The sequence below is a fragment of the Salmo salar genome, chromosome 19 (genome assembly GCF_965601325.2).
Source record: "Salmo salar chromosome 19, fSalSal1, whole genome shotgun sequence".
Taxonomy (NCBI): Eukaryota; Metazoa; Chordata; class Actinopteri; order Salmoniformes; family Salmonidae; genus Salmo; species Salmo salar.
In genome coordinates this window covers 78,616,655-78,644,565 of record NC_138309.1, presented here as the reverse complement: position 1 = coordinate 78,644,565, position 27,911 = coordinate 78,616,655, and the positions used below count along the sequence as shown (strand labels likewise).

Here is a 27,911-nt window from a genome sequence, read left to right as displayed (position 1 = left end):
CAGAGTGCGGATTTGAACCCGATCGAACATCTCTGGAGAGACCTGAAAATAGCTGTGCTATCCTCTCAACCTGACGGAGCTTGAGTATCTCCAGAGAAGAATGGTAGAAACTCTCCAAATACAGGTGTGCCAAGCTTGTAGCATCATACCCAAGAAGACTCGAGGCTGTAATCGCTGCCAAAGGTGCTTCAACAAAGTACTAAGTAAAGGATCTAAATACTTATTTAAATGTGATATTTAAGTTTTTTAAACATTTCTAAAACCTGTTTTTGCTTTGTCATTATGGGGTATTGTGTGTAGATTGATGAGGAAAGAAAACTATTTAATCAACTTTAGAATAAGGCTGTAACATAACAAAATGTGGAAAAAGTGAAGGGTTCTGAATACTTTCCAAATGCACCGTACATACCGATAGCCATACATCAGCTACATATAGCAACCATATTTCAGTGTACAGTAACTGCCAGTTGACAGACCCATGCAATTACATCGCAATGAGCATCATTGAAAACCCCTGATTATTTATTAAATTTTTTGGTACTTTTACCTCTTTTTCTCCCCAATTGGTAGTTACAGTCATGTCCCATTGCTGCAACTCCCGTACGGACTCGGGAGAGGCGGCTGTCGAGAGCCATGTGTCCTCCAAAACACGTTACCCTGCCAAGCCGCACTGCTTCTTGACACACTGCTCGCTTAACCAGGAAGCCAGCCACACCAAAGTGTCGGCGGAAACACTGTACAGCTGGCGACCCAAGTCAGCTGGCATACGCCCGGCTCGCCATAAGGACTCGCTAGAGCGCGATGGCGAGCCGGGCGGCCTAACCCGGGCGACGCCAATTGTGCACCGCCTCATGGATCTCACAGCCGGCTGCGACACATCCTGGGATCAAACCCGGGTCTGTAGTGACGCCTCTAGCATTGCGATGCAGTGCCTTAGACCGCTGCGCCACTTGGGAGGCAGACCCCTGATTAATTAAGCCCAAGCAACAAACTCACCAACGATGGAGAGGATGACCACTACAAAGTCGAAGATGTTCCAGCCAATGGTGAAGAAGTAGCAGCGTAGCGCCACGATCTTGATGAGGCACTCACAGGAGAAGATGATGATGAAGGCCAGGTTGATTTTGTTGAGGATGTATTCCATGCGGGCCGGCTGCTCGTCCGTCTCCACCATCATGGTAATCATGTTGAGCAGGATGAGGACCATGATGATGATGTCGAATGCCTGTTTGCCCACTAGGTCGAAGAAGAAGCCCTGCACTTGGTTCTGGGAGAAGAGAGGTAGTGAGTAATAGGTGTTATTTTGAAACGCAAGAGGCTTATGCACTAAGGTGAAGAAAATTGAAATAATAGGAAACTTTTTTAATGTTTGAACTTTTGTTATATATATATTTTTTTAATATCCTGCCCAATACTTCGAAAAAAGATAAATAAAAAAATAAATAAAACATTTTACTTTTTTTTTATTTCACCTTTATTTAACCAGGTAGGCTAGTTGAGAACAAGTTCTCATTTACAACTAATTTACAACTATCCCTATAAGATACAGAAATACCAGTCATTGGAACACAAGAGGCTTATGCACTATAGGGCAAAGAAAATAAAAGGAATAGTTCCCTTATTTAGGGGTTTTAACTTATTTTCTACTTATCTGGCATGTTATCAAAAATAAGCTAAAAGTTCCAAAAAAGTGAACTATCCCTTTAATTAGATTAAAGAAAATAGGGTTCAATTAGCTCCAGCTCACCAATGGCCTTGGAATTGGTTTCTGAGGCTTTTTAGACCCTAGCTTCTTCATGGCATTGTAGTACTTTTTCTGTTCCTCTGTCATGAAGATGTCTTGCCCACCTAAGTAAAGAGACATCCCTTTTCTGTTATTTTCACTGTGAAAATAACCCATTTTTTTTTAAAGTTCATGGCATTTGTTGGCCATGATAGTTTTGATACTTATCTTTCGTTTCTGCTGGTTGAAGTTGTCGATGATGACGCCAATGAAGAGGTTAAGGGTGAAGAAGGAGCCAAAGATGATGAAAATGACGAAGTATAGGTACATGTACATGTTGACCTCTCTGATAGGCTGTTCGTCCACCTAGTGCAGCCAAAGAAAAACCATGTTAGTACAATACACTGTTCAGCTACATTTTATCAGTTGAAAACTGTGTTATTCTGGTAAATGTTATGGTGGTATTACATCAAGCATGGTTATGACAACAAAAAATATTTTCAAATTTCAATTTCAAGTAATGTTTATGACAGTCTTATATAGGCCTTATGATGGAACATTCAAATGTTAAATCATGTTATACAAAACAAGTACATTGACGTTTAATACTTACAGCACGAGAATCCACTGCTGCATACATGATCTCCATCCAGCCTTTGAATGTAGCCTTGTAACAAAGGACATGAACTTCAATGAACATGTGCCACTATCAACGTCAATGAGCATGTGCCACTATCAACTTCAATTAGCATGTGCCACTATCAACGTCAATGAGCATGTGCCACTATCAACTTCAATGAGCATGTGCCACTATCAACTTCAATGAGCATGTGCCACTATCAACTTCAATGAGCATGTGCCACTATCAACTTCAATGAGCATGTGCCACTATCAACTTCAATGAGCATGCGCCACTATCAACTTCAATGAGCATGCGCCACTATCAACTTCAATGAGCATGCGCCACTATCAACTTCAATGAGCATGCGCCACTATCATCACTATATAAACGCATACATAGGAGCATTATTTTAAAATGAAAACGATATATGCTTGTTTTCCTATATGACAGAGTGCGGGTATCTATCCTTCCTATCATATGGTTTTGTCATCAACCATTAAACAGAAGAACCACCCTCAAAAAACAAAAACATACAGTCTCTACTAAAGAAATACTGGCCATGTGCCATGTTAGAGCTGAGATGTTATGAATGGCAGTGGAAAGGATTTATATGTGCTTCCTCCTGACCGCATGGAGTGTCTTTCTAGACGGAGGAAGAAGGAGAGTGAGCGGTGTGCCCTACTTCATCACACGTGAGTTCTTATCAGCGAGAAATCACGGCGGTGGGTCTTTGCACCTTGGTTACGGGTTATTATTGGCTTTTGTGAATGACTGAGGGCCAGACTGTTTCCAGATGCAACGTGGGAAGTTAGAATGAAGGGAAATCACAAGAAGGTGATGGAAAGGAGCTAAGTGAATTGTTGCTAGGCACCCACACCAACTAAGTTAAAGCGAAGAATGAAGTGCATGCACTTGCTTAGCACAACATTCTCTGTAATAGCCTCCATCGCTGCTAAAAGCACAACATTCTCTGTAATGGCTTCCATCGCTGCTAAAAGCACAACATTCTCTGTAATGGCCTCCATCGCTGCTAAAAGCACAACATTCTCTGTAATGGCTTCCATCGCTGCTAAAAGCACAACATTCTCTGTAATGGCCTCCATCGCTGCTAAAAGCACAACATTCTCTGTAATGGCTTCCATCGCTGCTGAAAAATAAAAGCTTGCAACTTGTTGATCGATTCAGGGATCTCTGGACAGGCACGATGGGCAGCGTAAAAAAGTATGAAGGAGGAAAGAACATCTCAAACTGTGAGAAAAACTAAAAGGAAATGGAAAAAAAAGTCCAACTCACAACTTGTAAGAGGGCAAGGTAACCGGCACCCACGTTGTCGAAGTTGACCTTGACTTTGGTCCAGTAGAACTGGGTGTCGTTCATGGCCAGGCAGTCGGTCTTGTTGTTGACCATGGACACATTGTGGATGTAGCCCGTCCGGTTGACGCAGCGTCCGTACTTGCCGGCGAACAGATTGACCCCCATGATGCTGAAGATGAGCCAGAAGATCAGGCACACCAGCAGTACGTTCATGATGGACGGGATGGCGCCGATCAGGGCATTTACCACAACCTGTCGCCATGGAAACACACACGTCAAGCGTCCATCTGCCCCTTTCTGCTTTCACATGACACACTCCATACATGATGCCAGTAACTTAATCAGATAAACTCATACCAGTGTGCACATGCTTGTGGTTCACTTACTCTAAGTGCTTGCCCAACCCACACCCTCCAAAAACACAAAGTACCGTAAATTCCGGACTATAAGCCGCAACTTTTTTCCCAGGCTTTGAACCCCGCGGCTTAAACAATGACCCGGATAATATATGGATTTTTCCCGCTTTCAATTTTTTTTTCTCCAAAAAACACATTCTGTGACGTGCTCAGTTTTTTGGCGGCATGAAGCTTTCATTAGACCAATGAAATTGCCGAACGGGTTAAGGTCAAACAACTTTTTGTTTACTGTTTAGATTAAATCGAGCGCTCTCAAACTTCCCATCATTCTGATTACGGTAGTCATTTTGTCACCCTCATCATGGCAAAGACACGGAGAAATGCATATGATGCAGCTTTCAAGTTGAAGGCGATTGATCTGGCTGTTGGAAAAGGAAATGGAGCTGCTGCACGGGAGCTTGGTCTTAATGAGTCGATGATAAGACGTTGGAAACAGCAGCGTGAGGAATTGACTCAGTGCAAAAAGACAACTAAAGCTTACTGCTAATTTTTAATTTTTTGTTACAAGCCGTGTTTCGTTAAAACCTATTTATTTTTGTTACAAGCCGTGTTTCGTTAAAGCCTATTTATTTTTGTTACAAGCCGTGTTTCGTTAAAGCCTGTGTAAAGTTCATTTGTTTCAATGTACCGGTAGGCACCTGCGGCTTATAGACATGTGCGTCTTATTTATGTTCAAAATAATATTGTTCTTTTTAATTCAGTGGGTATATTCAGGTGCGCTTAATAGTCCGGAAATTACGGTATATATATCAAACTATTCAAACACACTTTGTAGAATAATCCCACCACCCTTAAAAATACCACATTTCCAAAATTCATGCAAACTAGTGAAACTGGCAAATGAGATTAAGAATATTTGTTTGTCTCATATTCAATCACGAGCAGCAGCAACTTTTTAAACTACCCTGGTAAGATATTTCCTGGTTGAGATGAACCTTAAAGTCCTAGACTAGAGGAACAAGAGGGTAGTGTGCAGAGCTAGGAGATCCTGAGTGTCACTGCTCTAATAGAACGAGTGGATATTGGGGTTTAGCCCTGCACAACCCTTAAGGTGTCAAAAAGAAATCTGCTGCTCACTCACTCACTCCTCCGTACACTGCCGGGCTGCACTTCCACTTCGCGTTTCCCACTGAGGAGCAGACCCAAACGTTTTCAAGCAGTGTGACGCCTAATCCCATTTGCCAGATTTACAGTGGAGGAGAGCAGCGAGCTCGGCGGACATCAGCCCCCCATTTCCGACAGCATGCAAATTTCATGGGCAGGAATTCAAATTCATTCCAGTGGATGTCAGGGGAAATTATATACATATTAAAGGGCTACAAGCTAGGCTGACAGCTGTTGACTTAAACTAACACTGTGCAACAGGAGGGAACAATAGCCCAAAATCTTAACTTCAGTGTGCATGAACTGTTCGAGGGGGTTTAAGGATGTGTTTGAGGGAATGAATAATGATTATGGAAATGTTACAGGCTAAACATTAATCGGAATATCTGAACACAGAAATGCATGTAAGAGAACGTGATAAGAAAAGCAACCGCTTAAACAAACAAAGGAATAGCAAGGAGATTTATATTAATACTGCCAGAAGTGAGAAACAACTTGTAAAGTAATATCACAGACAAGTAAAGATGTGAGAAAGGATAGAAAGATTGGAATGAGATAATGGAAATGCTATATACTAAGTGTATGGAGTACGTACAGTTGAGGTCTGAAGTTTACATACACCTTAGCCAAATACATTTAAACTCAGTTTTTAACAATTCCTGACATTTAATCCTAGTAAAAATTCCCTGTCTTAGGTCAGTTAGTATCACCACTTCATTTTAAGAATGTGAAATGCCAGAATAATAGTAGAGAAAACAAATTATTTCAGCTTTCATTTTTTTCATCACATTGCCAGTGGGTCAGAAGTTTACATACACTCAATTAGTATTTGGTAGCATTGCCTTTAAATTGGTTAACTTGGGTCAAAGATATCGGGTAGTCTTCCACAAGCTTCCCACAATAAGTTGGGTGAATTTTGGCCCATTCCTCCTGACAGAGCTGGTGTAACTGAGTCAGGTTTGTAGGCCTCCTTGCTCGCACACGCTTTTCAGTTCTGCCCACAAATATCTATGGGATTGAGGTCAGGGCTTTGTGATGGCCACTCCAATACCTTGTTGTCCTTAAGCCATTTTGCCACAACTATGGAAGTATGCTTGGGATCATTGTCCATTTGGAAGACCTATTTGCGACCAAGCTTTAACTACCTGACTGATGTGTTGAGATGTTGCTTCAATATATCCACATAATTCTCCTTCCTCATGATGCTATCTATTTTGTGAAGTGCACCAGTCCCTCCTGCAGCAAAGCACCCCCACAACATGATACTGCCACCCCTGTGCTTCACGGTTGGGATGGTGCCAGGTTTGCAAGCCTCCCTCTTTTTCCTCCAAACATAACGATAGTCATTATGACCAAACATTTTTGTTTCATCAGACCAGAGGACATTTCTCCAAAAAGTACGATCTTTGTCCCCATGTGCAGTTTCAAACTGTAGTCTGGCTTTTTCTATGGCGGTTTTGGAGCAGTGGCTTCTTCCTTGTTGAGTGGCCTGTCAGGTTATGTTGATATAGGACTCGTTTTACTGGGGATATAGATACTTTTCTACCTGTTTCCTCCAGCATCTTCACAGGTCCTTTGCTGTTCTGGGATTGATTTGCACTTTTCGCACCAAAGTACATTCATCTCTAGGAGACAGAACACGTCTCCTTCCTGAGTGGTATGACGGCTGTGTCGTCCCATGGTGTTTATACTTGCATACTATTGTTTGTGCAGATGAACATGGTACCTTCAGGCGTTTGAAAATTGCTCCCAAGGATGAACCAGACTCGGGGAGGTCTACAATTTGTTTTCTGAGGTCTTGGCTGATTTCTTTTGATTTTCCCATGATGTCAAGCAAAGAGGCACTGAGTTTGAAGGTAGGCCTTGAAACACATCCACAGGTACACCTCCAATTGACTCAAATGATGTCAATTATCCTATCAGAAGCTTCTAAAGCCATGACATCATTTTCTGGAATTTTCCAAGCTGTTTAATGGCACAGTCAACATAGTGTATGTAAACTTCCGACCCATTGGAATTGTAATACAGTGAATTATAAGTGAAATAATCTGTCTGTAAACAATTGTTGGAAAAATGACTTGTGTCATGCACAAAGTAGATGTTCTAACCGACTTGCCAAAACTACAATTTGTTAAAAATAAATTTGTGGAGTGGTTGAAAAATTGATTTTAATGACTCCAACCTAAGTGTACGTAAACTTCCGACTTCAACTGTAGATGGAGTATGTGCATGCATGACACTGCTATATTTATCAGCTTTTCTGGTAACACTTTACAATTATTTGTCCATATTCCTGTGTAATAATGCTGTAACAACATTGATTTAGTGAGAACTGGGCTTTGTTAATGGAAACCCCTTGATAATGACTGGCAATAATGACTGTATAAAATAAATAATTCAAACACATATTGTATGCTCCAAAAAAATTGGTAAATTAGTAATAATTTTTTTTCTTCTCGGAAAAAGTAGGGGTCAAAATGATTGACACCCCTAAAGATTCTTAATAAAAACATAGTCAAAAGTTTAGTATTTGGTCCCATAATCCTAGCACTTAATGACTACATAAAGCTTGTGACATGTTGGATGCATTTGCAGTTCATTTTGGTTGTGTTTCAGATTGTTTTGTGCCCAAGACAGCTAGCCTCCTCTGTTATTGGTAATGGTGAGAGGTTAGAATGTCTTGAGAGGTTAGCACATCTTTGACCCTCTGTAACTTTCACACTCATCATTATTCATGATTATCCTTAATCGTGGTAGCATCGTCATTAATGTAGAAGTGTATATAAACATATTTTATTCTTATCTATATAAAACTCCAAAATGACACAAAACAACAGCCCTTGTCACCTAAAACCCTCACAAACTTTTACAGATGCATTATTGAGAGCATCCTGTCGGGCTGCATCACCGCCAGTTACGGAAACTGCACCGCCCACAACCACAAGGCTCTCCAGAGGGTGGTGCGGTCTGCACAACGCATACCCGGGGGCAAACTACCTGCCCTCCAGGAGACCTACAGCACCCGATGTCACAGGAAGGCCAAAAAGATCAACAACCACCCGAGCCACTGCCTGTTCACCCGGCTGCCATCCAGTAGGCGAGATCAGTAGAGGTGCATCAAAGCTGGGACCGAGAGACTGAAAAACAGCTTCTATCTCAAGGCCATCAGACTGTTAAACAGCCATCACTAACACAGAGAGGCTGCTGCCTACATACAGACTTGAAATCATTGGACACTTTAATAAATGGATCACTAGTCACTTTAATAATGCCACTTTAATTATGTCTACATATCTTGCATTACTCATCTCATATGTATATACCAGTGGAGGCTCCTCAGAGGACAAAGGGGAGGACCATCCTCTTCAGTGAATTTCATACAAATGGTTAAACATTGAGTTATCCTTTTTAGATAAAACTATACTAAATATATTCACGTCACCAAATAATTGATTAAAACACACTGTTTTGCAATGAACATCTACAGTAGCCTCAACAGCACTCTGTAGGGTAGCACCATGGTTTAGCCGGAGGACAGCTAGCTTCCGTCCTCCTCTTCTTACATTGACTTCAAAACAAAACCTAGGAGGTTCTTGGTTCTCACCCCCTTCCATAGGCTTACACAGTAATTATGACAACTTCCTGAGCTCTTGCAGCATGAACTGACATGTCGTCCACCCAATCAGAATATCAGAGAATTAATCTAGTACTGAAAGCATAAGCTACAGCTAGCTAGCACTGCAGTGCATAGCTAGAAGAAGCAAGAGAGAGAGAGATTGTCATTTATTTTTTTCACTTTCAGTTTCATTTACTTAGCTAGCAAATGCAGCTGGCTAGTTTAGTTACTCAAACACCTGGCTCAAAGAAAGGGGCGCTATTTTATCTAGCTGGCAATGACTATCCAACACAACACTGGAACTCTTCCAAGTTAAGGTAAACTCTTGGTTTTATTAATTTATTGCCACCGGGGCCCGACGGTGTAACTGCTAACTGACTAACGGTGACTAACCTCATTCCGTACAAATTTGCGCAACCGCGACATTCAAATGAGGCTGCAATGAAAACTAATGGGCCTGTAGTGACTGGGTTGACATCAAAATCTTGGGTGTGAACTACGTTTCTATTCAAGCATTGATTGACATGGTAATGGCTCAATAGTATTGGAGAAAAGTTGAAAGAAACTGACCCCTCTGACGCTGTACGTTAAATTGTGACGTGTCATGACGTAACGTACAGCACGCATAAAGCAACTAACTATGTGTCTTACAGCCTCTCTCCACCAGGTGTAGCACTTCTCTCACCGTTGAAAAACAAGAAAGGGACAGGGACAGGGGGATACCTAGTCATTTTTTGCATCATCACTGCAAGCCATCGTGACTCTTAAAAGCCGCTGTTCACTTCTGAAGATAACTTTAGCGCCGCCTTAAAAACTTGTTTCAAATTTGACACAACTCTTCAAATAGGTATGTAATGACATATTTACATTTTAGAGGTTTTAAGGTGATAAGTTGGACAGATCGAGTGAAAAACGCAGTTTCCCCACACAACATATCTCTCCTTTTTTCTATCACACAATAGGTTTCACTTCCCCACCCACCATTTTTAAAAAGACCTGACGGAGCTCATTGCCTTCTTGAATCATGCAGAGATGGGCATCATGAAGGTATCGTCATTGATTTTTTTTGGAAAGGAGAGAAATTGTGCTTTACAATGGTATTGATATTACGGTATTACGTTTTTTTGGGCGCTAAAATAAGGTCAATTGTATGGACCAGCACGATGTACAAAAGTGAGTTAGTTAACGTTATACATTGTAATGTTACTGCATGATTGTAGCAGGTTTACTAATGCATTAGTTCTATTAGCTATGTTGACTAGGACGATACTTTAGCTAATATGGGGACAACGATGTAGGCTGTGTGTACCGGTTATGACATGGTATGGAAAGTTTTTTTGGGCTGGTCAAATACAGCTTATGTGTTGTGCATTGAAGTCCACAAGTGAAGAGAAGAGAAGGAATATAAAGTGGCTGTTATGAGAGTGAACTCTGTTTATCCGTGATCAGGGGTGTATTCATTCCGACGATTCTGTTGAAAAAAAGGTTTTTTAAACGTATGCAAATGGAACAAATCAGGGATCAACATACCTGAATTTGTCCAATAGAAACTCTTGTTTGAAACTGTTGGACTAATGATTACACCCTAGATCAGCTAGATGCAGTCAAGAGTGTGCAAGGCGGTATTGAATGTCACTGTGTGTCACCTCAAATTTGTTTCTCGATCTGTGTGTACCTATGTTGTAAACTTTCATTCATAGGCTAGGTTGTAGCAACCTCATGATGGGTATAGGTACAATTTGAGTATCATGTAGTAGCTTAAACCTATTGCTGTTACATTGAACTGGGTGAATGGAATATGAATGAGAGTCATCCAATATGCTGTAATAGAGATAAGGCCATGCACATGAAAAAAAATGGTCCTCCCTCATCATAAACGGCACTGACCGCCACTGGTATATAATGTATTTTATACCATCTATTGCATCTTGCCTATGCCGCTCTGTCATTGCCCATCCATATATCTATATGTATATATTCTTATTATAAACGCGAATCCGACCATCACCCCTGGTGAGACAAAACCGCGACTTGTCAGAGAAGACCACTTTTTGCCGGTCCTGTCTGGTCCAGCGACGGTGGGTTTGTGCCCATAGGCAACGTTGTTGCCGGTGATGTCTGGTGAGGACCTGCCTTACAACAGGCCTACAAGTCCTCAGTCCAGCCTCTCTCAGCCTATTGCGGACAGTGTGAGCACTGATGGAGGGATTGTGCGTTCCTGGTAACTCAGGCAGTTGTTGCCATGCTGTACCTGTCTCGCAAGTGTGATGTTCGGATGTACCGATCCTGTGCAGGTGTTGTGACACGTGGTCTGCCACTGCGACGATGATCAGCTGTCCGTTCTGTTTCCCTGTAGTGCTGTCTTAGGCGTCTCACAGTACAGACATTGCAATTTATTGCCCTGGCCACATCTGCAGTCCTCATGCCTCCTTGCAGCATGCCTAAGGAACGTTCACACAGATGAGCAGGGACCCTGGGCATCTTTCTTTTGGTGTTTTTCAGAGTCAGTAGAAAGGCCTCTTTAGTGTCCGAAGTTTTCATAACTGTGACCTTAATTGCCTACGTCTGTAAGCGGTTAGTGTCTTAACGACCATTCCACAGGTGCATGTTCATTAATTGTTTATGGTTCATGGGAAAAAGTGTATAAACCCTTTACAATGAAGATATTTGAAGTTATTTGGATTTTTACGAATTATCTTTGAAAGACAGGGTCCTGAGTTTTGAAGCACAAACCATTTGATTTGATTTCTATTGGGTACAAAATCTGACACACAAACAAAACAAACTGCAATGCATCCAACACATTTGTAGAGTCACAAACTTCATGTAGTCATTGCGTGGTAAGAATATGGGACCAAATACTCAACTTTTGACAACTTTATTTATAAGAATCTTTACGGGTGTCAATTTTGACCCCTACCTTTTGAGATTTTTTATGTATATTTTTTTATTAAACAAAATCACTTTCTCTGAGAATTTTAATTAGTATAAAATAATATAATTTCCCTATTTTTTTGGAGCATACAATATAGCTCAGTATTTGAAGTATTTATTTTTTACAGTCATTATTTCTCAAGGGTGTCAATAATTTCGGACCCCACCGTATCTGTATTTACTTGGAAATTATGTGATAACAATAGGCAATTTTCTGTTCTAACATAAATATGGTGTAAACATTTGGTATATGTTACCTGTTTTGATGATTCCTAAATGGTGATGTAGGGCCTAATTATGATTTCACTATGAAAGTTTGAGGTAAAAAGACCACAAAATAAAGCTTAATATGAAATAATGCTTATCCAAATTGATCGAATTGATAATCTGGATAATGAGGTAGTCATGTCATGCTAAGGGGAGAGTTGAGGGTAATTATGAAAACATAATTAGCTCTTCATGCTAATATTGCCACTTTGTACTAATATTGCCACTTTTGGCTCCAAGGGAAAGATTGGCTAGGGATTAGTGGCATTAGCTGGATAATTAAGAGATGAGCAATTCATGGATTTGATGGCATTATAACACCATAAGAGGAGATATGAGTATTCTGAGTAGAAACTGTGAAAATGCTGGTAAGGAAAAGAATGGGTGGCACCTGAGGTAGAGTGTGACAGATGAGATGGTTCGAAGATATCTGGAGTGAGGGAGTTGATGAGTTAGAAAAGAGAGTGGAGAGACGACTCTTACCCGCATGCCTTCAAATCGGGACAGTGCTCTTAGCGGCCTCAGAGCTCTGAGGGTTCTAAGTGATTTGATGGCAGCGAAGTCCGAGTAGCCAAGTGTGTTAGCCACTAGGCTCACCAAAGACACCTAGGAGGATGAAGAAAGTGCAAGAACCCACATGGTTAGGGGGGCTGCCACAACCTGTTCAAAGAAATGTCAACACAGTACCTGAAAAGGAACACTGGACCACTCTGGCGAGTCCCTCCTGTTAGCAACTATGTTAAGGGTTCATAAGTCAACCCAGAGTGGGAGCATCGAGGTCGTCCTTTTGATATTCAAGGGGATATAATGTTAAAATTTGGTTATTTCATAGCAGAACATAGAATGGTCACAAAACTTCTGTTTTAATCTGTGTAAGAGAGAGAGGAAGAAAGGTCAATCAAAAGTCAACCTCAAAGCCAACCAGAGACTACAGCTCTAGGTGTCTACTGTGTACGGTCAGTGGTGGTGTTTAGCGGTCAAATCGGGCCTCACCCTTATGCCGGCAAACCGGGCCACCACAATGCTCGCAGGGTCCTGAGGACTCGTGGGTGTCAATTTGCTCTACATTGACGGCACTGGTCAACAGGCCAATCACTGATATCTTGCCAACAGTGAATCAAATTACTTACTTACTTTTAAATATGTAGTACAGACTGATCCAATGCATACAGGTTTTACACAAGCAAACTTGCATGTAGTAAAGTGGGTGGTTTTGAATTCCCTTTTGCCCCTCACAAATTAATATTCAACTGCCCTCCAGGCACTGTCTGAGACTCATACCACAATCAGATAAATGACTGAAATTATTCTCCAAGGTTCACAGACATCTGAGCTTCGTCATGTTGCTTAAATGAATCACTGACTCAAGAGCAGAGGCTTTTTGTGCTCTTATGCCTTGGGGTGTAAGGAAATTAATACATCCCGACACTTTTGTTGAACACGATCAGCACAGCACACAGAGATGGATAGAGGGAGTAAACCCACTGGTGATCTTCTTGCCAAAAGGGTTTGGTACTTCAGCACTTGGAGACCTTTTGGCATTACACATACTGTTTCGGTATGAATTATAACACTTCGTTGAGGGGGTTTAAAAAAGATTCAGCAAGCACACGTACACATTGTGATTTCCCCTCCACATCTATATCAGTAATTTAGAATATTGAATCACTCAGGAGAGAACTGCACATCACCACCAATGGTATGAATCCACCGCCACATTTCCATTACTTCGGTGTACAATAGGAAGGCATGATCATTTTGAATGCCATGTTTGGTTATCTTTTCAATTCACTTCGTCTCACAATTTACAGGAACAAAAGGCAATGATAGCCCTGAAGAAACACAGACAATATGGCAGATTACATAGAACAACATCTGCTGCACATCCTAAACAAAGATGCATAAAGGTATCATATATCATTAGAAATATTCCCAACAAGCTGTGTAAGGGGAATATGTATTGACTTGGCAGTTTCATGGCAATGGTAAAACATGAAGCCATGCCGGAGAAATTTCCCTGGGAAAAAAAATGCTGTTTACATCCATCTAGTCAGCTCTGGCCTCTTTTTCTTTCTCTCTCTCTCTCTCTCTCTCTCTCTCTCTTTCTCTCCTCCTCCCTCTCCCACTCCACCATTCTTTCTTTCTCTTCCTTCCCCCTGCCATCTCTCTCCCTCCCTTTGTGCGGTGTGTCTGTGTGCAGAGAGCAAACACTAATTGCTCAAGGCTCTCTCTCTGCCTAAAGACTCTCTGCCACAGACCAATATGTCCAAACTACTGACGTGAACTCAGCTCTCATGTTTCTCCCCGGGGATAAAGTGGTAACAAATAAGTGACGTCTGAACCCAGGGGATTGTGGGGTTGCTAGACTCGCTACAGGGCTGCACTGATTGGACAAAGCGTTTTTGAGAACAGCAGTAGGTCGGTGAACATTCCCGAAATGTGCCTAATCCTGCCCAGGCAGTATCTACCAGTATACTGTACATTATGAGCAGGTTTCCCACATACAGATTAAGATTCCCTGACAATATTCTCCATTCAGCATCCTTATTAATTCGGGATTAGGTTTTTCTGAATCCGGGTCTATGACTGTCAGGCATGACAGCCAAACCATCCAGAAAGTGACGTGGCTCAATAATGGAAAACTATTATTGACAGAGTAAGACAAGACAAATCAGGATTCCACATTGTCCAAGTCACAGAGCTTTCAGAATGCATGCGACAAACAGATCGATTCATCACGTCTGACCAGATTATAAAACACAATCAAGTGAAGTGGGCCGCCGTTTTAGTAAATGACCTCATCGTCTCATCATCATGTCTGAGGGTTTGGAAATAAACGTTGCACTTACATCCACAATCAGGAAATCCAGCCAGCACCAGTAGTTAGTGAAGTACTTCTTGAATCCGTATGCAATCCACTTGAGGAGCATCTCCAGAATGAAAATGTAGGTGAAGATCTTGTCGGCGTACTCCAGCACCACTTTGACCACTTTTCTCTGTTCGATGTAGATGTCCTCAAAGGCCTTCGGAAAGACACATGTGAGACGAGTCATGATTAGGGCTTTTTAAATCGTCAATAGGCAATTAGTCTCATGCTGTAATACTATGGAACGTCCCTAGTCTCGTAATCACTCGGCAATCAATCTTACCATAGCAATATTAATGCAGTATCTTAATGACATACATACTGATGGTGTGTATCAGTGTCTTATTCTAATCACTAGAAACTGGCAGTATGTATTGTTATGATGTGGGGGAAGGTTAGTGTTTGGACAAACACACTACCAGGATACACTTCCACACTCCATCCCCAGGTGGCAGCAACAGCTGGTTTAGATGCTGAGCCAAGCGTTTATTTGCACAGAGGTGCTGCCAATTAAGGTGATTGTCAGTCATTGTCCCAGCTGGCATGGCTGTGAGGCTGCTGGCTTTGTTAGGTGGCAATTTAGTCTTTAGTTTAGGCATGCCTCCTTGTAGTTTTCTTTTTGTATGTTTACTTACGTCACCATCTGAACAAATAATCATCTGCTTGGACTGGCCGACAATGGGAGTCAAGACTGAGCTGGCTCTGGACCTGAGGTAAGGTGACTGTCTTCTGGGTACAAGCACTGAACACCTGGTCGCATATGCTTATGTCTCATATTTATGAAACATATCTAATCAAGTTACAGACCATGTAGCTAGGCCTAAGACCCCTAGACATAACGAGTGCAGCAAACCCAGTAGGCTAGTTTCTGGTTTCGTAACAGTATGTACCCATGAGGGAAGTCTACACGCAATTTTTACATGAAACCCTTTCAGTGTTTTTATTTCACAACCGGAAAAATTCTGTTTATACAGTATGCTACAGTGTATAATAATTGATTGAGGCCTTTTGCATCACAATTATTACTCAGATAATGAAGTTGAATGAGAACAACAAAGGGTCTTTACAGATGATAACATTTCTAGAATGAGGAACATTGAGTTGTAAAATGTCCAGTAATGTATAATGTACCGTACGCACATCCAATGACTTGTAGCTGCTGGGTACAAAAATAAACTCAGGAAATAATAGATACTCACACACTGATGAATGCTCCCGTTGTTTAACGTTTCAACCCAAATGTCCTGGTCAGGCTTAACCCACATAAAAACATGTCCTGGTCAGGCTTAACCCACATAAAAACATGTCCTGGTCAGACTTAACCCACATAAAAAAAAAATCCTGGTCAGGCTTAACCCACATAAAACAATGTCCTGGTCAGGCTTAACCCACATAAAACAATGTCCTGGTCAGGCTTAACCCACATAAAAACATGTCCTGGTCAGGCTTAACCCACATAAAAACATGTCCTGGTCAGGCTTAACCCACATAAAAACATGTCCTGGTCAGGCTTAACCCACATAAAAAAATTCCTGTTCAGGCTTAACCCACATAAAAACATGTCCTCATCGGGCTTAACCCAAATAAAAAAATGTGATGATATTTATACATTCAACATAATAAGCAGGCGATACAGGCTGTGTCATTAACTATACCTTCGTCATATACACACACATTGCACAGTAAAGCAACAGGAATATTCATCACTATGCCGGTATCTATTCTTTATCATAATGGTTAACATGCCACATACATGGAATATCCCTCTGCATGCTTTTCTGTAAAAGAAGGAAAGTGCTATCAGAGGAAAATAAACAAAAGGGAGTGCTTTTGCTGAGCAACAACTCTCTAGCTAGACGCGTCGTCGCCATCGGAAACCATTTGCTCTACTCTCATGAGGTATGCCGCCATGCACCCTAAATTAACGCCACACAGGCTTGGCCTGCATACCCAGCACCGAGCAATGCCCAGGAGAATGCCCACACTGACAGGGAAAGGCCCAGGAGAAACAACAATCTGCTTGGACAGAGATAGAGGAGTAGGAGGGTGGCTGGAAAACGGGTTAGGGGTCGGGGCGGGGTGGAGGGAGAGGGAGGGGGGGAAGGGCAGGCACTGGTAGCACAGCTGAGGTTTGGGCACGCTCCGACCAATCCACTGCTAATTAGGAGGAGAGCGGAGAAGGATTGACTAATCATTGATCTGACTCCTCTCAGCTGCATATCTGTTCATGCACTACATCACTGTGGAGGAGGAAATTGAGGACGATGAGAAGTGAGAGGGTCCAGGCAGATGCAATGAAAAGACACACCTCAACCAATCCTTCCTTGTTTCTGTGTGCCCAATTTATTGCAATAGACACTTTGTTTTCAATGTTTTTATACTATATATACCACAATTTGTCTTATCTCAATTTCGCCTGCTTGACATTCTCAGATAGCTCTACTATGTTGGGCACTTCATGCCTGCCAACCTTGGTGTTAGATTGTAATAGCAGGTGAAAGAGTCATTGACCTTGTTTGTGAGCTGCATCCTGGAACAAATGGTCTTAGTCCTTGGAGGCTTGTAGGGTGCTGTCTAGGAAATACTGTACAAGGGCTCATGGAAATAACGCCCATCATAGTGTTAGTGTTATTACAACCTAAGGCCAAGGTTAGCACATCACACAAGCTGATCAAGAGTCGGCCATCCATGTAAGCATCCTCCCGACATCAAATATGGGATTTTGAGCAGTCTATTGGCTAACCTATTTGATGAGATTATCTTATTATTATCTTATTAAATAGCCTGGATCTTAGAGTAAATCAATAACTGTGGAGACAAAGGGCAATAAAAAAAGAGATGAGGTAACAAACAACTTGTATGATCAGAGAGATTATTCCTAAGCATCACACACAGCCTGAAGCCTCTACTTACAGCATATTACACTCTTAGATGAAAAAAGTGTTCTTTGGCAGTCCCCATTGGCGAACCCTTTGAAGGACCCTTTTGGTTCCAGGTAGAACCATTTTGGGTTCCATATAGAACCCTTTCTACAGAGGGTTCTACATGGAACCAAAATTGGTTCTACCTGGAACCAAAAGGGTTCTCCTATGGGGACAGCCGAAGAACCCCTTTGGAACTGTCCTTGTTGGATATCTCTGTGTCATCCTCTGTTTCCCCTCCAGTCTCACCCCACACTGTGTGGCCTGGCATATTGACCATTCAGCAGGCAGTGCCGACCGCCCCCCACGACCCCCGCCACCCCTACCCAGCATGCATGCTGCTTACCAGAGCGCCGCTGCTCAGCAGGATCATAAAGATGATGAAGGACTCGAACCAGCTGTGCTCCACTATCTGAAAGCAGGTCTTCCTCAACCGCCACCATGCCTGGCCCAGGCCCGCCGTGGTTTGGATGTCACAGGACTGGAAGTGGCGCACGCATACTGGGGGAGAGAGAGAGAAAAAGAAAGAGAGAGATAGAGGGATAAAGAGAGACAGAAAAAGAGAATGACTATTACATTGTAAGTGTGCAAATGGCTACTCTATTGACTCATCAATGTTTTAAAGAGAGAGAGAGAGAATGGAAGTATTTGACAAGTGTACTGACATGTCAATGTCTCCTTTTTCCAATATGTATCCAAGGCCAACATTTTACCCATTAATTTAATGATTCAATTAGTCTTTCTGCGAACTCATCTTAATACACATGAAGCAGGAAGTAATGACAGGGGGTAGTGAACTTACAGAGATCATAGCCCATGTGAGTGCTAGCTAGCACACCTTAGCAGACTGTAGCCTAGTGGTTAGAGCATTGGACTAGTAACCGAAAGGTTGCAAGATTGAATCCCTGAGACGACAAAGTAAAGATCTATCGTTCTGCCCCTGAACAAGGCAGTTAACCCACTGTTCCTAGGCTGTCATTGAAAATAAGAATTTGTTCTTAACTGACTTGCATAATTAAATGTAAAAAATACTTTATACTAGCTCTCCAGCCTAGCCAAGAGGACAAGGACCCACTGTCTGTGCTAATCTCGCTGCTTCACTAGATAAGACTATGGTTTTGGAGCAACATATTCCCTGGTATCAATTACTCTTTAAAAGCTTTCCAGGCAGAACAATGGCTGAGGCTGGCTGCTATGAAATCGCATTTGAGCCGTCAACCCATAATGGCCGCAGAGTCGACCCAGTTCCTCCATAACCGTCATCTGAGCCCCCCATCCAAATGAACTTATTGCCTGTAAACTTAATAATGATGGGATTATGGTAACGGACCACTTGCAACTCAATTTCTAACGATGATCTCAGGCTCTTTCTTGGAAACCGCGGATGTTTTAGCGCCCTGGTACTGACATCTGCCAAGCAATTAATGGCCATCAACAAGAAATCAAGAGGTTTTATTGACTGTGACTTTGACAAGGCATTTACAGTTATCATCTGGTCGATATACGGTTAGACTTCGGAGTAGAGGCATTTCCTAAGGGATGTTTTTTTTGTTTTGTTCTTTGAGAGTACAAATAATGCAAATTTCCTGTGTTGAAATGCTGCTACCTCTTCTCTGAGTGTAAAACGCTATGAAGGGCCCACATAACCTTGCGCATGTTTGAGTACATGTCAGCTTGAGGGAGCTGGACAGAAACATAACGCAGGGTCAAGACAGGCCTTCTTCTTACAGTTTGTCTGTTTAGTTCAGTTACTGTAACGTCTAGTGATGGGGGGAAATCGATACAGTTACTTATTTTGGAAGATATTATATAGTTTTTTTTTATTTTGCTAGGCAGCATTAGCTAGCACTAGTCAGGTTAACCTGCGCCAAAATGCTGGTATTTTTCATCCTATAGCTTGTTCTCCTTCTTCTTTTTAAATAGTGAGCCAACATGTTTTCAGCACTTTTATTTCCATGATTTATCAAATACATTTTCTCATGCTCTCTCTTGTCTCGCTGCAGCAGACATATAGTGAGCAATATCACAGTATCGGATTGCAATACATAAAGAATCATTTTAATTGTAAGAATTTTGAGAATCGCAATGCTTAATCGGTATTGTGAGCCCCCTGGAAATTCCCAGTCCTAGTAACGTCCCTCTAGTGATTTAGTCCCTCGAGCTATCGTTAGAAAAGTCCAGAGAGTTGTGGTTTGTTAGGTTGGCGGCCATTTTGTATGAAAAACCATTAGTCATGGCACGGAGACATGGAGACAAAACCAATGTGACATGAGCTTGCCCCAAGTGCATGCCTCAAATGTAAACAATGGTCCTCATGTATATAAAGTGCCTGCCCCCAGCCAAACTACACTGCTAGTGCTACCTCCTCTAGCTGTGAAACGACCCTGCTGAACCTGAACCTAAACTACTCCATGTTTCTTTCAACAGGGAGGCAACAGCCATGTAGCCTAGGTGTCAGTCTCTTTTTGCTTTTACCAACTTTTTGTTGAAAACACATGGTTAAATCCAGTAACAACAGTAACAACAATTATCACCATTTGACTTTTATCTGCTGTACTATTCCTGTCTGTTGAAAATCCCCACGCTAGGCTAGAGACAGAGGAATTGATAGGCAGCTGTAATGTCCCAGTACATAGCTCCGGGATTGATCTGTTTTCATTTATTTTATGGCGGAACACCACTATATTGTCTTTCTTACGCAACCCAGAAATATGTGAAATATGGCCATGTAACACCTCTTCATCTACTCTCCAGTGACAGTACTTCTGCTTCATCCCATTCCCATTTTGGGGAAGCACAGGAACATGTAGTGTTCTTAGTGTTGAAGGTGTAGATACACAATCACAACTTACTACATGCTTGTGTTGGGCTTAACTATACTATATTTAAGCAATAAGGCCTGAGGAGGTGTGGTATATGGCCAATATACCACAAATCCCAGAGGTGCCTTATTGCTATTATAAACTGGTTACCAATGTAATTACAGCAGTACAAATAAATGTTAGGTCATACCCGTGGTATACGGGTGGTCTGATATACCACGGCTTTCAGCCAATCAGAATTCAGGCCTGGAACCACCCGGTTTATAAATGCCCTTTTGGGCTTTCCAGGGTGCACATGCTTCTGTGTTGGCACCACACCTTACAAACAGGCAGTGGCTAAGTCTACCGTGAGTATCATATGATTGATAATAAATCATAGTGTCACTAAGAGCCTGCGGTACTGGTGGGATCAGAGTCCCAGTCACGTCCAAGGAACACAAATGGGTTTCCATGGTGAGGTACTCAAACCATTAGGTTTGCATTTAGGATATTATGACGTAACCTTAATAGAGTCCTCTGATTAGAACTATCCACCACCCACACCCTTGAGTTTTCTAGCATTCTGAGGTAGTACTCTGAAAGGAATAGAGGGTTTCAGCCTCTACTGTAGTCCACGTTATTAAAGTAGTGATGGTGCTCTGGTTGTTTTTCTATGGATGCTTAGACTTCCTGTGTAATCGAAGGGACACGTACACATAGTAATATGATACCTCATACACAAGTCACACTCTATTCAATGAATACTTATCAGTGTCAGCATTCAGGAAACACCTCTTGTTCATTGAACCCAGAAACAGTTAGAATTCAAGTACTTCCCCACCACCATCCCCTAACAATTACCAGACCTTTAGTAATGATGTTACTGCTATAACATAAACAACCTCCAACGATGCTGACCGTTTCAATGTACACTCAGCCAATGCTGACTGTTTCAGTGTACACTCAGAGAATTACCACGATTGTCTCAGAGGCATCACGTGATTGGTCCGGCGTGCTAGGTTACCTCAGACGGTCTGAGGGGGTTGATTAGTTGGGACCAAATTGAATTCAGGGAGTCAGTCATCATCAAATTAACCAAAGTCCATTTTGTGCCTGACACGCCTTTTCAAATCTCTGCTGACACAGGACATTCAATTTAATGCGCCATTACCCTTTGAAATGTCACTTAATTGTTTAATGTTTTATATCAAATGGCCTCCACTTGAAGCGAAAGCCAACTGTTTTGGATAGTCCCAAATAAATGTTTAGATTCGGGATCGCAGAGAGAGTGAGTCAAACCCTATACTAACATAAACTGTTAAAAATATACTAATGTTTTGGTTGGACTGCAAAGTTCTCCCCATCATCATGACATACTAATATACATATTTGAAGAATGATGGAAACATATTCACTTACGTGTTTGACATGTTTCTGTTCAGTTTCCATTTCCACATACAGTATACGGATGAACCTCAGGTCTAAATCTTATTCTTTCCCAAACAGTAGAAAATAATGCTGCTGATAATATTACATTAAATAATATTCCTTAAATGTGCTTACCTGTCTTTTACCTGTCTTTTACATGTCTTTTACTTGCGTACCATTACAGTATACTGTATCATTAGTGCATGTATACAGTATATTAAGCTGTATGACTGTTTATGCTTATACCTCTTGCGCCAGAGCTTGAAAAAGAGATTAGTATCTCTGCTACTGTACATAATGGCATGATGTACTTTAGCATGAATTACTACAGTACCCATAATGCTCTCTACCGATTTTATTTTAGCAAAGATGTTCTGACGAAAATATAATGGTGTCCTCTCTCCCTATTGACACATGGTGTCATAAGTGGATTACGAAACCACGCCCCCTTACCAATAGAATCTCAAGGGGGACTCACCTGATTAAATAAAGGACGGATAAGCTTACCTTCAGGGAAGCAGTTGTCAGGATCCATGGTCTCTTCGGCCATCTCCGAATACTCATCCTCTTCCTCCCCTGGCTTCCTCAGATCCACTGTGCTGCCCTCTGAAAGGCTGATGTCATCCTTTACCTGAGGAAAGCAACCAATCAGAGCCATGTTAGATTAAAATATATATTATATTTTACCATTGATATATTGGTAATATAGTAGAAGGTGATCTGGTAGGTATGGAGAGAGAATCGTTACGTCTTTTCTCCATCTATGAAAACCATTCAGAAGGAAATCATGAATAACTACTACTGTCATGATGACGATTGTCTCTGGACATATTTGATTTTCACATTCTGGTGCCTATAAAGTCTGGGTAGGTATAATATGACATCTAACCTGTCATTACCTTTGTGGCTTTTATCGTATTGTATTTTCCAGCACATCTTAATCTGCAGCATTTGTTTCAATCTGATCTGGTAAATTTCAAGTCAAGCAATCAGAGATCTGGAGTGAGATTTATAGCATCAGCCTTTAATAGACAGAAGAGGTGTAGTAGGATGGATATTTTGAGGCAAAACCCAGAGACTGCATTGTTGGAAATGGACTGGTAAGGAAGCATTTCACTGTTGTTTATGAAGCATGTGACAAATAACAATTGATTTGACTCTCTAGATTGGGATTCATTTGGATATTTGTTTCCTCACACATACACTATATAAAGCTAGAGGTTGCCATGTTCACCTGTTACAGTAAACACTGAGGCAATACAAGACCAATCTACTGGAAGACACACTTCCAGTAACCCTAACAGAGTTACTTGTTTGCCATCTATTTGCCATTGTGTGCTTATTACGCAATCCTCCTGGAGCTCTGTCTCTGTGTGTGTGTGTGTGTGTGTGTGTGTGTGTGTGTGTGTGTGTGTGTGTGTGTGTGTGTGTGTGTGTGTGTGTGTGTGTGTGTGTGTGTGTGTGTGTGTGTGTGTGTGTGTGTGTGTGTGTGTGTGTGTGTGTGTGTGTGTGTGTGCATGTGTTTGAGTGCATATCAGAGAGGGAATGTTGATGGAGATGATGAGTGAAGCCTAACGCCTCGATCACACCGACAGCGTCATTGCGCAAAATGGAACACAGCATCATCTATATATGTACTGTGTGCAACAAAAGTTCAACATTCACCTTCTGCTACCATTTCTGTCAAGCCGTTTACACATAAGATTTGATGCATATGTTCGATAAATCCAATGTACGCACAACACAGAACGCACTAAGGAGCAACAGAAAGAGCAAGAAAGGGGGGAAGAGGGAGAGAGAGAGACAGAGAAGAGAAGAGAGAGAGGGGGGCGAGGGATTGAGAGAGAGAGAGGAACTTTAAGACAAAGCAGATCTCTCTTGACAAGTGGCCGCTGTGCCTTACTCTCTTAGAGACTAACTGTTGAAACGCGTCCTGGCTGACGACATCTCTGTACTGAGGAGAAGGAATCATCCGTAATCAACCTTCACAAACCACATCTGACCGGATACAAAGGCACAGGATGCGAGTAGCGGGAAAAAAAATTCAGCGAGACAAAACCCCTTCTTTACTTCAAAGGCTGGTGTTTTGCCAAGCTGTAACATCTCAATTTACTGTACGAGGCCAACAACAAAGATGTGAGCCCCTGACACTGATCTTTTCCTGAATGTAGAGACCATTTTACCTCCATAAGGATAATGATGATGGATTGTATTTACATATATATAATGCCGGATTGCACTTATTTTCAATATGTCTCAGTGCAATACATTGTTGTAAGGGTAACTCACATGATAAAACAGTCCCAAATGTAGGGAAAATTATGAATAGTTGGACAATAAAAAAAAAAAGATACCTGTACACTCTTGAACACACACGTAAACTTTTCCAACAGGTTTTCAGTCTTCAACAGTGTGTGATTTATATACAGGATCTATTTATTTTCTATACAACCGCTGGGTCTAATCCTGAATGCTGATTGGTTAAAACCGCATTCCAGCTAGTGTCCATTCCATTTTATACAATGGGTGGGTCTAATCCTGAATGCTGATTGGTTAAAACCGCATTCCAGCTAGTGTCCATTCCATTTTATACAATGGGTGGGTCTAATCCTGAATGCTGATTGGTTAAAACCGCATTCCAGCTAGTGTCCATTCCATTTTATACAATGGGTGGGTCTAATCCTGAATGCTGATTGTTTAAAACTGCATTCCAGCCAGTGTCCATTCTATTCTATACACCTGGAAAAATAATGGTTCTACTTTTGAACTAACTATTTGACCCGGGACTCTGTGGACTGCTCGCGGTGTATCGTAATGTCTGAGGTAAGGTGACAACACCAGAGTCAATAAGACAGTCATGCATAAACACAGAGTAAAGTCTGGGTAGAGGAAGTTCCAGGGTGACGAATGTCAGCCTTCGGCATAATAGAACCCTCAACGCTCTCCATCTTTAAATCATTCTTTAATTCATATCCTTCATGGCCATGTGTCATTTAAAAGGATGGTGCACCCCAAAACTGAAGTATGACCGATGTTTTTATATTTGTAAAGTGGGCTAAAGTGGAGCACAAGCCATACCTTAATTCATCTATTCTTTGGAATACTTTTTCATTTTGGAATTCCCTATGCATTCCCTCAACCCTCAAGGATACTAGCCTTGGAGAGCACCGCTGAGAGAGAGGGATGACTTAACAGTTCAGTAGATGTTCTCAACTGTCCAATACAGCCATACAGCCATTCTGTACAGACAATAAAATGAGGCGGCCCTTCAACAAACAATCTTTACTCCAATTTCGCTATCACATTCTCTGGGCATTAGAGGATCAGTATTATATTACCGCTGCCAATAACCCACGAATGCCCGACAATAACTACAACATCAATCTAAAACCAATACTGTACAGTCATTGTCCTGCTCAACTTTATGAAGCTTTCTTTTCTTTTTCCACCTAAATAAACAGATAAACCTTTTGTCATCTCATCTCTTGAGTTTTACTGGTCATGCCATACCTATGTCAGACTTGTAACAACATATCATCAGATGGACAGTACCTGTCATGTGGGCATCCCATGAGCCTTTGGGTTTTACGGAATAGTCAGGCTCAGCTAAGGGGGGCTCAACTGTGACAAGGTCAGCTATGTCTGGTAAAAGCACTGATGATGGACTCACAAACCCCCACGGTCCTGATACACATACCAGGGGCATTGCCCCCCCATATGACAGAACTATAAATAGCCCCTTTGGAGAGAGAATGGGTAACTAACAAGAGTTAGACACAAGCGTGCACAACACACACACACACACACACACACACACACACACACACACACACACACACACACACATCCTAACTCTATGAAACAGGACTCCCCTGAATGCATGTATAACCATGTGTTGTTGTCAGAAGCCACCTGCGGGTAGTCTCTTTGCCTCGTTAAGGGTCAGGGGTCATGTACACATGGTGTAGTGTCAGGCATTAAGGGTGGCCATGAGGTATTTAAGGGGTCCCAAAGAGCGACACAATAAGATAGAAGAGAAACTGCCAAAGTAAATGCCCTGCTTGAGTGACACTCTTCTTGACCTGGCTAGCCAAAATTGGAGAGGTATGTTTTATAGAACACAGCAGGGAGAAATCTGTAAAGTGGCTATAGTTGGCAGTGTAATATATGGATGAATAAGGAGGTATCTGTAAATGTCAATATGAATGACAACTGTTTCTATCATCACTACCCATAACAAAAGGGTGCAGCAAAAACCTTCCTCCTGGGGGAGATTCCCTAAAAACACACCGCTTCGATACAGCTACGGCTTTTATGTTGCAGGTTAGGAGAATTAGGTTAAGGTTCGGAAAATGGTTAGGTGTTGGTGAAAATGATTTCCTAACCTGCTACGAAAAGTCACTTGCATCGAAGTGGCGTATTTTATGGAGGCTCCCCCTGGGGAGCTATCCCCCCAAACCCTAATCTACCCCACCTGAGACTAATGCTTACAAGGACCTTGACTGGCTGATAAGCTGAATCAGGTGTGTTACAACAGGGTTGGAGCAAAAGCCTGCATACCCATTTCTCCAAGAGGAGGCTTGGCCCCAACCCTTATTTAGACATTAAGAGCCACTGACATGCTAGGAGAAATTCTCTGCCAAAACAATTTCAAGCATGTTTTCAGTCAATGAATTATACCAGAAAAAAGGTCTCATCTCATCATGTATCCCATTTCCTCATCAGTCTCCTCTGGGATATGAAGCGGCCCCGGTTGTTGCCGTGGTTGCCTCCGGACACAGCTGTGCGGCGTTACACAACTGTTGGTCCCTGGAGGACCCGAGCCATCAGAGCCGACGCTCATACCTCACACTTCTGCTCTTCTCCAAGACTGACAACGACACTTTGCTGCCAGAGACGTTCATACCCCTTATATGTACCATTACGCCACTTAGAATAGATGGCCAACACATACAGTAGCTTCATTCCATGCTATTACTTTGGTCATCAGAAAGTTTTAAATGACTCAACTGTGAATTGCTAATAATGTGCAAATTGCATAATTTACTGGCACTGAAAGGAACATGATTGAAAGTTTCAACTAGTTTACTAGTTAAACCCAAATAAATCACATGTTCTATCTGTAGTACGCTGAGGTATTTACCCTTGGGGTTAGCAGAGGTAAAAGTTAAGCACACTGGCAGGAAGTGTAGCACTGTAACGTGAGCATGGTCTCTCTATGTTTAACAGGATTAGCCTTGCACAATAACCTTGTTAGTGGGATAATCAACATAGGCTTCCCGCTAAAACATTATCAAGTCATTAGTGACAGAGTTGAATTTACAAGCCATGCTTATAATATACAATGGCTCAATGGTGTGAGGAATGGTCAGTAACAGCTCCAGCCTCTACAAACAAACACACACACACACACACACACACACACACACACACGCGCGCGCATCACACACCCCACATGCCACACACACATACACACCCACCCTCCGAGGTGTAAAAAGTGGTCCGGGCCTTGGCCCCTATAGTGATGAATCAGACAGACAGGCTGTTGACTGAGGAAGAGGTAAGTTGGGGGTCAGAGGTTAAAACATGCCATCTACATTTTCCCAGTCTTTCAGCCGGCAGTGACATAACAGCTCATATTGGAGATTTGTCTGCATGTGTGTCAGCACTGCTTTTTTCTCACACACACACACCCCCCCCAGCCACGCTTTGACGTTAAGGAGTTGTGAAAGGGACGAGCCGCGTCTGCCTCCGCTGCACACTCTCCACAGCAAAAACTAAAGCAGAGACACTTTGTTTCCTGCTGCTAACCTTTAAGAAACTCTTCATTTCCAATGTTTTGGATGTTTCTATTTTTTTTACAATAGAAAACACACACATACATACGACAACATACAGA

The 27,911-nt window shown here is 41.9% G+C and overlaps 1 protein-coding gene across 2 annotated transcripts in view; it reads right to left on the bottom strand.

Annotated features, from left to right (window-relative positions):
* Positions 1-27,911, bottom strand: part of LOC106579582 (sodium channel protein type 3 subunit alpha) — a 190,486-nt gene that overhangs the window by 7,429 nt on the left and 155,146 nt on the right. For both annotated transcript variants that reach the window (XM_082965985.1, XM_082965984.1), the window contains 9 exons: positions 22,520-22,643; positions 18,130-18,284; positions 14,846-15,019; positions 12,480-12,602; positions 3,639-3,911; positions 2,337-2,390; positions 1,948-2,089; positions 1,748-1,848; positions 997-1,267 (listed from right to left, as the gene is read on the bottom strand). In XM_082965985.1, coding sequence (XP_082822111.1) covers positions 997-1,267; positions 1,748-1,848; positions 1,948-2,089; positions 2,337-2,390; positions 3,639-3,911; positions 12,480-12,602; positions 14,846-15,019; positions 18,130-18,284; positions 22,520-22,643 — 1,417 coding nt within the window. The remainder of the gene's footprint in view (positions 1-996; positions 1,268-1,747; positions 1,849-1,947; positions 2,090-2,336; positions 2,391-3,638; positions 3,912-12,479; positions 12,603-14,845; positions 15,020-18,129; positions 18,285-22,519; positions 22,644-27,911) is intronic.